Below are 10,152 nucleotides of genomic sequence, written 5' to 3'. Positions count from 1 at the left end.
TTTTCCAATAGGCATAGTTAGCCCTAGTTAACTCTGGTGGCCTGTGTCTATCCATGCTGAAACACTCAATAAACTGGTAGTACGTTCAACACTGTAAAAACAAAAAAAAAAAACAAAAAAAAAAAAAAAAAAAAAAAAAAAAAAAAAAAAAAAAAACCAAAAACTCATGAAAAGAACTTCGTTCCTAAGTTCAAGAAACACAAGGCAACCAGATCTTTGGACTAATAAATTAAGTCTCCGTGTTCAAATACCAATTGAAAATAGTGAATCTTGAAAGTGGGAGAAAACCTATTTAGTTCCTACTTAGTATTTAGAATGACTTAACCAACCGAAATTAGTACTGTATCAGAAACAGAATAAATAGTAAAAACAGTGCAGGAAAAATAAATTGAACCAGGTCACGTAGTTCGGAAAATCACTCCTATGTCTGCGGGACCACACATAGGTGAAACCCAACTCCACTAGATGATCACAGATGATATAAGGTTCAATAGATTCCCATACAACAGTTATGGCCTAATCTTCTATACCAACTAATCATCATCCTCTTCTGAGTTGATATTTCTTCACCCTTCCTGGACCCCTATCAATAGGACTCCCGATACTTGAATAATACCCGATTACAAACTAAACTCAATCTAGACAGACATTTATAATAAATAAGTCTGAAATGATTTAACAAACTTTACACATTAACATAGCATAACAAAGGTTAAAATAGCAGGGCCAATATATTAAATCCTCAGGGAAGTTGGCGTGAAAGTGTATTTTTCAGCTTCATAATCATTGGAGATTTGTCTTCTATTTATACTTGAACACTCTTAAAGATATCTTGCTTACACATCCCTTGAATCATGGAGCAAACACATCCAAATCTTCTCCCTACAATCTCTCAACTTTGCTTGAATAATTAAAGACCAGAAATTCATCCTCAACTTTATACAAGGTTTTCTTACTCCTAAAACGAGATGTTGGCACACTATCGAAGAAAGATATGTACTTGCCCAAACAAGTATAGTTGATGTAGAAAGAGTTCAATCTGAATTTTATATATAAGTTGCACACAATTGTTGGACAAAAATCTACACTTCAAATCCTAATTTTTTTTATTTTTTTTTATTTTTTTTTTTTTGCAAATTGATGAATTTGAATTTGTTTTCCTTCAATTGGCAAATTTAAATTCCTAGCTAGTATAACTAAGAGTGAGCTTGGGAGGATAAGTATTACAAGACAAGAGTGTAACGAACCCTTTCTATAAGGCTTGAAACGCAGCGTTTGATAACCGAGTTGTTAGGGCAGTTAAGCAAAACGCAGCATTTGATGTAGCTTAGTTGTTAGGGCAGTTGTAATTGTGAAAAGACAAGTTTAGCCCTGGTCGTTACTACTTAAACTGCCAAGCTGTAACTGTTGTTCTTGTTGAATGAAGATATCACTTTTCTTTTTCTCTTTTCTCAATAGCAATCGTAACAACTGGTATCAGAGCCGATGACGAACGCACGCAGAGACTTCGACGAAGTAGCAAGGCACATTACTGAGATCCAAGAGCAGATGTAGAACATACAAACTTAGTTTAACGACAGCCAGAAAGCTTAGGTTGAAACCCTGGGGGCCTTCCAGACAGGATTTCAAGCCTTTCAAATGGAGGTCAGACAGTGGATGAGAACCATGGCCGCACCAGGTCCTGCCAATCCACCATCCATAGCACAACATTCGGAGACAGGGAGCACCTCAGCGAACCCCCAATTCAGAGCTGATCGACCATCTATAGGTAATCGGCCACCCCCTAATCACATTGATGTTGCTTCTGGGTTGTATGGGGGAAATGCTCAAGATCAACCTAGGGTTGTGTTGCGTAATAATGAAGATTACTTAAGGGTTCCTAGACCTAGAATTGAGTTTCTCGAGTTTGATAGCTCAAACCCTAGAGGTTGGGTTAGGAGGTGTAACAAATTCTTTCTCTTGTATCGTATTCCTGAAGAATTGAAAATGGAATATGTCTCTTTTTTCATTAAAGGGGGTATTGATGCTTGGTTTGAAGGCTATGTGCTGGACGATAGGGAGAGAATATTCTGGGATGAATTTGCAGATGATGTGTGTAGAATGTGTGGAAGAAGAGTTTAATATGTTAAGACAAACTAGGAGTATGGAAGAATATAATAACAGATATGATGAGCTTAGAATTCAAATGTTGATGGCACATCCCACACTGACAGAAATGTATTTCATCAAGAATTACATCAGTGGGTTAAAGAGTCACATAAGATGCCTTGTTAAAACCACCAACCCACTTTCCCTAATGGATACATATGTGTATGCTAGACAGTTTGAAGAAGGGTTGATGGGAACTGAATGGTCTAACAGAGGTGGGGTAACCAATACTCACACACCAGCTTCTGTTAGTGGGAACAGAAGGCAACCTACAGTCCAACTAAGTCAGGCAGAAATGGAAAAGCTAAAGGAACAGAAGTTATACTTCTATTGAAGAGAAAAATGGCAACATGGCCATAAATGTAGACCTAAGTCATTCAATGTGATGACAGGCCTAGAGGGGGTCCAGCTTGATCAAGGGGAGATAGAGGAAAATCTGGAAACAGAGAACAGTTTTGAAGAGAAAGAAGGGCTTGCTGAGGTTTCTCTCTTAGCCATGCTAGGAGGGGAAGGATTGAGCACAATCAAAATATTGGGCAAAGTGGGGAAGAAGAAATTGGTCATTCTGGTAGACACATGCAGCACACATAGTTTCTTGGATCCTGCAGTGGTTCAAGGGCTTAAATCTCACATTTACAAAACTAACCCCCTTTATGTGACAGTAGCCAATGGCCAAACCTTGATGTGTGATGAGGCATGCAGTGAGTTTTCTTGGATAGTACAAGAAGAAGAGTTCCAGAGAGATTTGAGATTGTTAAGAATGGGAGGGTGTGATATGGTTTTGGGCATGGACTGGCTTGATCAATTCTCCCCCCATTCAACTGCACACCAGACCCTTGGGAATAACATTCATTAAAGAAGGAAAGGAGGTTACACTAGAAGGAATTTCTAGTAGAATGAACCTTAAGGAAGCCACCACAAAAGAGAAAGCTAATTGGTCTAAGAAAGGAGCATTGGGGTTCTTGATTTATTGTTGTAATTCAGAACAGAAACCAGCTGGACTGACTTGATCCTACAATGCTATAGAGTCTTCCTAGGCATCTAAAGTAACTATGAACACTGTAGTGGAAGAGTTGCTGAGACAATTTGTTGATATCTTCTAAGAGCCACAAGGATTACCTCCTTCCAGAAGGCATGACCATTCCATTCCCTTGGTGGCCAATGCAAACCCTGTCAATTTGAAAGCCTATAGATATACTCATGATCAGAAAAATATTATTGAAAAGATGATTGCAGAAATGCTACAAGCAGGAATTGTATGCCCAAGTACATCACCATTTGCATCCCCAGTGCTACTGGTGCCCAAAAAAGATAGATCATGGAGGTTTTGCATAGACTATAGAGCCTTGAACAAGATGACAATCAAGAACAAGTATCCTATTCCTCTTGTAGAAGATCTATTCTCAGAACTAGCAGGCTCCACATACTTCTCAAAGATTGATCTAAGAGCTGGGTACCACCAAATTAGAATGAAGGAAGGGGAGGAGTTTAAGACTGCCTTCAAGACAAACCAAGGCCTAAATAAATTCAGGGTTATGCCATTTGGGCTCACCAATGCCCCAGCATCCTTTCAAGCACTGATGAATGAGGTATTTCTGCCACACCTAAGGAAATTCATTCTTGTGTTTTTTTATGATATATTAGTATACAGCCCATGTTTGGATACCCATCTGGAACATCTTGCCATCACCTTGCAACTACTAAGGGTAAACCAGTTGTTTGCCAAGAGAAGCAAGTGTTTCTTTGCTCAAAAACAGGTGGAATACTTGGGGCACATTATGACAGGAGAAGGGATGGCCACTGACCCTTTCAAGATAGAGGCTGTGATGTCTTGGCCTAAACCTTCCACTATCAAGGCATTAAGAGGGTTTCTTGGCCTCACTGGCTACTATAGAAGATTCATAAGTGGATATGGAGCCATAGGCAGACCCTTAACAGACATGCTGAAAAAGAATGGATTCTCTTGGACCAAGGGGGCACAATTGGCTTTTGAACAGTTGAAGACAGCCATGTGGTCAGCTCCAGTCTTAACCATGCCCAATTTTGAGAAAGAGTTTGCAATTGAAGCTGATGCATCTTGCAGAGGGATTGGGGCCATACTAATGCAGGAAGGCAAGCCAATATCATATTACAGCAAGGGGCTAGGGCCTAAACATGCAGCCTGGTCTATCTATGAGAAGGAATACTTGGCTTTCTTAAATGCAGTGGAGAAGTGGAGACCTTACCTGCAAGGGAGGCACTTCAGTATTCAAACTGATCATCAAAGTTTGAAATATCTACTAGAACAAAATATCACTACAGTCCTTCAGCAAAGGGGACTGACTAAGCTGTTGGGGTTGGACTACTCCATCACTTATAAGAAAGGGAAGGATAATTCAGCAGCTGATGCCCTATCTAGAAAAGAAGAAGTGGGGAAGTGTAATGCCCTATCCAGCTTTAAACCCCTATAGATAGAAGAAGTGTTGCAAAGTTACAAGAATGACAACTGGATACAAGAGAAAATGGCTGCATTAATGCTGGATCCCCATTCTGTGCCTGCCATGAGCATGGAAAATGGGCTATTAAAACACAAAGGCAGGTTGGTGATTGGAGATCAGGATGATCTGAGAGAGAAACTAATCACTGAATTCCATACTACTGCAGTGGGAGGTCATTCTGGAACCCAGGTGACTTACACTAGACTGAGAGCAGTCTTCTATTGGAAGGGAATGAAGAGGCAAGTCAAGCAATTTGTGAGTAGCTGTGATAATTGCCAAAGAAATAAGTCAGAAAATGTGCAGAACCCTGGACTCCTACAGCCCCTAGCTATCCCTGAGCAAGCTTGGACCCAAGTGTCTATGGACTTTATTGAAGGCTTACCTAAGTCCAACAACAAGAATGTCATCATGGTGGTAGTGGATAGATTCACAAAATATGGCCACTTCATGAGCCTAATTCACCCATTCACTGTTGAGAAGGTAGCCAACAAATACATGGAAAATGTGTATAAATTGCATGGACTGCCACAAGGAATTGTATCAGATAGAGACAAGTTCCTCTGTAACACTAGTACAGAAACAGTCATTCGCGTCCAAAGTTCAGTCTAATTCGCGTCTAAAGTAGCTGGGACGCAGATGTCGGGGACGCTGATTGTATATACAATTAGCGTCCAAAGTAACTTTGGACGCGAAAAATGATAATTCGCATCCGAAGTTCCTCAACTTTGGACGCGAAAAATGATAATTCGCGTCCAAAGTTGAAGAACTTTGGACGCGTATAGTATTTTTTTATTAAAAAATAAACACTATACGCGTCCAAAGTTCATGAACTTTGGACGCGTATAGTGTTTTTATTTTAAAAAAAAATACTATACAAAGTTCATGAACTTTGTATGCGTATTATATATATATTTTTTATATTTAAGATAAAAAACTGAAATCAACACTAATACATAATGGCCCTGTTTGGTAAAATGGCTGTTAGCTGATAGCTGTTAGTTGTTAGCTGATTGTGTTAATTAGAGGGTATAAATAGTTGATAACATTAGCTGATTGTAAAAAAGTGTTTGGTAAATTAGCTATTAGCTGATAGTTGTTCAGTATAATTTCTTTTCTAAAAAAGCTAATTGAAAAAGTTGCTTGGGGTAGCATTTTCAATTTTAGCCTTTTGGAGTTGGAAAAAGCTAATTAACCAAACATTTATATTGATATTTTAACTAAATCAAACAATTAATAGTTATCAAATAAGTTAAAATTGGCCTATAGGCCAATTTTTTACCAAACAGGGCCAATATGACAAACAATAAATTGTCATCTTTTATGGCATTGAACTTATAGGCGCATAGTATATTTAAATCTAAAAAGATAATCTAAACATACTTGGAAAAATCTTAAGATCCACTTCTGAACCAGAAATTGACTGTGGACCCTTAGGAGCACCGCCATACAAGCACTGAAACAAAGAGATGAATCTATAGTTCATTCCACAATAATGAGAGTACATACTGACTAATCAATTGTCAACTTACCGTGCAAGAAACCCTTGATGATCGTCCAAATTTTAGTGCTTCATCCTGTATTTGTGTTGCAAGCTCACGCGTTGGAGCTAAGACTAATACAGTTGGCCCATTCTGGGGATTATTGCGCCGTTGGGAAAGCTGCATAAATGCAGGCATAAGATAACCCAGCGTTTTACCAGATCCTGTCTTGGCAATCGCTACAATATCCCGATTTTGTAGTGCAATGGGCCATGTTTGTGCTTGAATTGGTGTAGGGGATGTGAATCCAGCAAAATGATTATGCAGGAAAATTAGAACCATAATTAATATCAACAAAACCAACTGGGGAGAGCATTCAAGCACATATAAGGATATCGTTAGAATTACTATAAGCCTGAGATTGGGAAATGGATCTGAACTTTGAGAATGAATAAATAGCTTACTAAACTGAAAATTGGAAAAGGATCCTAAAAGAAACTTGAAGGAATGCAGTTGCTTACAGAAGCAACTCAAGGCAACAAAAGAGAGCAATTAAAACAGAAGAGGCAGAGCCAATAAGCTAGAAATCCCAGTCACAAATCCCACATTATAAGCATATTAAATTTTCCCCATAAAATTTTAAGCTTTCCTCTTTACTTACTCTTGATGGAAGCCCACAAGTTCTGTGAAATCATGAGAATTCTGAATGTGAGACTGCAAAACATTCCACTGAGATTCTATAACGTCCACCTGGGAAATTAAAGAAATGTCAAATAGGCATGCTTTAAGTCGGAGCATTTTTCCAGTTCCATTTGTGTCCGCTTAAGTCGGAGCAAGTACTGGAAAATTCATTGGTATCTAGAGCAAATTGTTATTAGAAAACAACTTTCACAAACCTTAGCAGTGTGTATAGATGGTAAAAGGTTAAATCAGGAAAAAATACGTTTCAGCTTAAGACTTCACACAGTAGAAAATAAAATGAAATAAAGCATTTCAACTCTAGGCATACTCAAGTAATAAGGATGAACAGCACAAATAAATCAAACTCCATACATACATGGAATGTTCTATAATATGTACAAGAGACTAAGTTCCAATATATCATACCATAAATAGCTCCATTACTAGTTTACTCTACTCATTAGTCACTTAGAAATAGAATTCTCCAACTAACCAATGATCATATCAAATGAATTGTGTATTTCTCCCTAAGTTTTACCTAATACATAATCATTGAATTCATACAATTTTCACAGAGAAAGTTATAAAACGTAATTAATAATGTGTCCCCTTAAAGTAGATAAAATTTTAGCACCAGGTAATAACAGAAGTGCATTCATAGGTTTATTAGTACGTACTATAAATAATTAATATTAGTGATCATTCTTATTTTTCCTGTTATAGCTTTCTCAGATAGAGTATCAGTGGGTTGAGGATGTAAAATCTCCATACTGTAGCATAAATCAAGCTATCAGTATCACAAAGTAAAATATACACAAGCTGGATGCTCCAGAATGCTACCTGATCACTATTATACCATCTGATGCAATTCTCATTCTCTCATCAACACACAATTCAGCAGTTGTTCCAAATGCTTTATCATCATCACTATACATTAACTGCAATTTTGGAACTAAAACATTTATTTTTTTTCCTTATTTGGAGAATAAAACCACATAGTTCTAAAGTGAATGAAGCAGGAAATTTATAAACAATTTTAGTTTGCACTTGCAGTCTTGCACTGGCAAATTTATAAATTGAGGCATTATTTTAGGAAAATAAAGCTCCAAAAAGGGAGGATTGTTACTACTTAATCCAACTCTTTTAGGAAACTAAGCAGATCCTGGTAAGGCTGGCATTTTAGTGTTTAAAATGTGGTATCTTAAGATTGTTACAGTGTTACAAATAGATGCCTTATGTGCATATCAGTTGATTCGCTCTTTTCAGTTTTTTTTTTGTTAACATTTAACCAAAAAGTTGCACAGAAAGACATGGCCACAGGCCACTACAAACCACACTAGTTTCCTTTATATCAATGTGGAATGTTGGTTCTTGGGGGATAAGCATTACAAATGAGGAATCAAGTTAAAACCAAATAAAATTTCTTCCATAAACAAAAGATGTGAAAATCAAAGAGAAATCTTGTTTCAGGTCTCTCTTATATGTTATGTTTCCCAATTTTATGAGGAAGCCCACCACATTTGTTGAGGTTTCTGTTTCCAAAAGCTTTAAACTTCAACTTTTCAAAGTCTAACAGACAGTAACATAAGCTATCTAAATAATTAGCCATCCAGTTTCAAATCAATAAGGGAAGAAAGTTGGAGAGTATAGACTGAGGCTCATAACTGCTACAAGAGAACCATAACAGAGAAGAAACTCCATAAAGCTTATCTATCCAATCACATAATTATGCACTCAAAAGTTATTTGCCGAAATCACTGAGACATTCACTGTCATTAGAGCAGAAATTCCTCTATAGAACTAAATGCTATTAAAACTTCCTCATCTATATTTTAACTTTATAAATTATAATTATTCAACTTTCTCCATCACAATAATGCCTAACATATACAACAACACACAACAAATCTAAACTAAAATAAACAATAAAAATATTAAAATATATTACAAATTAATAAAATAAAATAAAAACAAAAGAAAAAATACTAACCTATAACGGCGGGGACGACAGCAGCGAGACTTGTGGCGGAGGGGATCGGAGACGATGGGGACGACGGCTGGACTGGACACCGGTGCGGCGGCGCTGGGCTGGAGACTGGTGGCGAGGGGAGAGCGCTTGAGTGTCACAACCTGAAATTTTAAAAACAAAATTCCAAACAAAACCAAGGATCCAGAAGGAGATAAAGAAGCAGATAATAGAATTTAGGGGTAAAGAAAAGCTAGGGTTTGTGATTTCATAAAGCGTAAGCATAAAAACATCTCAATGCAGAAAAATATCTATATATCTAGGCTAATACAAACAAAATAACATAACAAACTTCCGCTTTCTCAGCTGCAATCCTATTTAGCAAGCTAGCTTTGAAACGACGTCGTCTGGTATCTTCTTCCAACGGCTATACTCCAAACATCGACGTTTTGTGCTTCGTTTAAAATCCGCCCAACCAACGCATCCAACGACGTCGTTTTCTTAAGTGAAATAACGGCTCCTACCCGCTGCCTTCAAACGATGTCGTACTGGTCCCCCGACTTCTCTCACTTAGAATTATTTTGATCTTTCTCCTTCTGCCTTCCTCTCTTGATTCCCAAATCTTTGGTTTCATCTTCTAAGGTCATAACATTCCCCTCTCCTTCATTAGATCCTTGTCCCCAAGGATCAAAACTGGGAAACTGCCTCTTTATGTGGTGAAAATTTTCCCAGGTAGCTGCCTCCTTAGGTAGATTCTCCCATTGAACTAGAATTTCTGCCTCAGCCTTGTTGTTCTTCTTGACCAACCTCTTCCCAATTACTGCCATAGGCTGTGCTAAAATCATCCCATCCTGATCAGTAAGATGCAAAGCAGCTTGGGAAATCAATTCTCCTCCTATCCTTTTCTTCAACTGTGACACATCAAACACTAGGTGAATAGCAGCATCAGGAGGTAAATCCAGCCTATACGCAACCCTTCCCACCTTAGCTGTGACCTTATAAGGACCATAAAACCTGGTAGTAAGCTTGATGTTAGCTCTGACAGCCACTGATATTTGTCTATATGGTTGTATTTTCAAATATACCCAATCTCCCACTTCAAAACTTCTTTCACTCCTCTTTTTATCAGCTTGTTGTTTCATTCTTGCTTGGGACTTCTGCAAATTCTCTCTTAAAATGGCCACCATGACTGCCCTTTCTTTGAACCATTCATTCCCGTCTCCTTCTGTCACCATATCAAATGCTATAGTAGGAGGCAAGTATCCATACAAAGCCTGGAATGGTGAACACTGTAGGGATGTGTGATAGTTAGTGTTATACTAGTGTTCAGCTAAATGTAACCATTTACTCCATGATTTGGGCTTGTGGAACACCATACATCTTAAATAAGTTTCCAGGCATC

The 10,152-nt window shown here is 37.9% G+C and overlaps 1 protein-coding gene across 1 annotated transcript in view; it reads right to left on the bottom strand.

Annotated features, from left to right (window-relative positions):
- Positions 1-7,460: 7,460 nt before the first annotated feature.
- Positions 7,461-10,152, bottom strand: part of LOC109169120 — a 48,592-nt gene continuing 45,900 nt past the window's right edge. The window contains exons 3-4 of the mRNA XM_019317993.1: positions 8,775-8,899; positions 7,461-7,554 (exon numbers count right to left, since the gene is read on the bottom strand). Coding sequence (XP_019173538.1) covers positions 7,461-7,554; positions 8,775-8,899 — 219 coding nt within the window. The remainder of the gene's footprint in view (positions 7,555-8,774; positions 8,900-10,152) is intronic.

This window comes from Ipomoea nil, unplaced genomic scaffold, assembly GCF_001879475.1.
Source record: "Ipomoea nil cultivar Tokyo-kokei standard unplaced genomic scaffold, Asagao_1.1 scaffold3251, whole genome shotgun sequence".
NCBI classification, from domain to species: Eukaryota; Viridiplantae; Streptophyta; class Magnoliopsida; order Solanales; family Convolvulaceae; genus Ipomoea; species Ipomoea nil.
The sequence above is the reverse complement of the archived record's forward strand: the minus strand, read 5'-3'. Positions and strand labels throughout refer to the sequence as shown.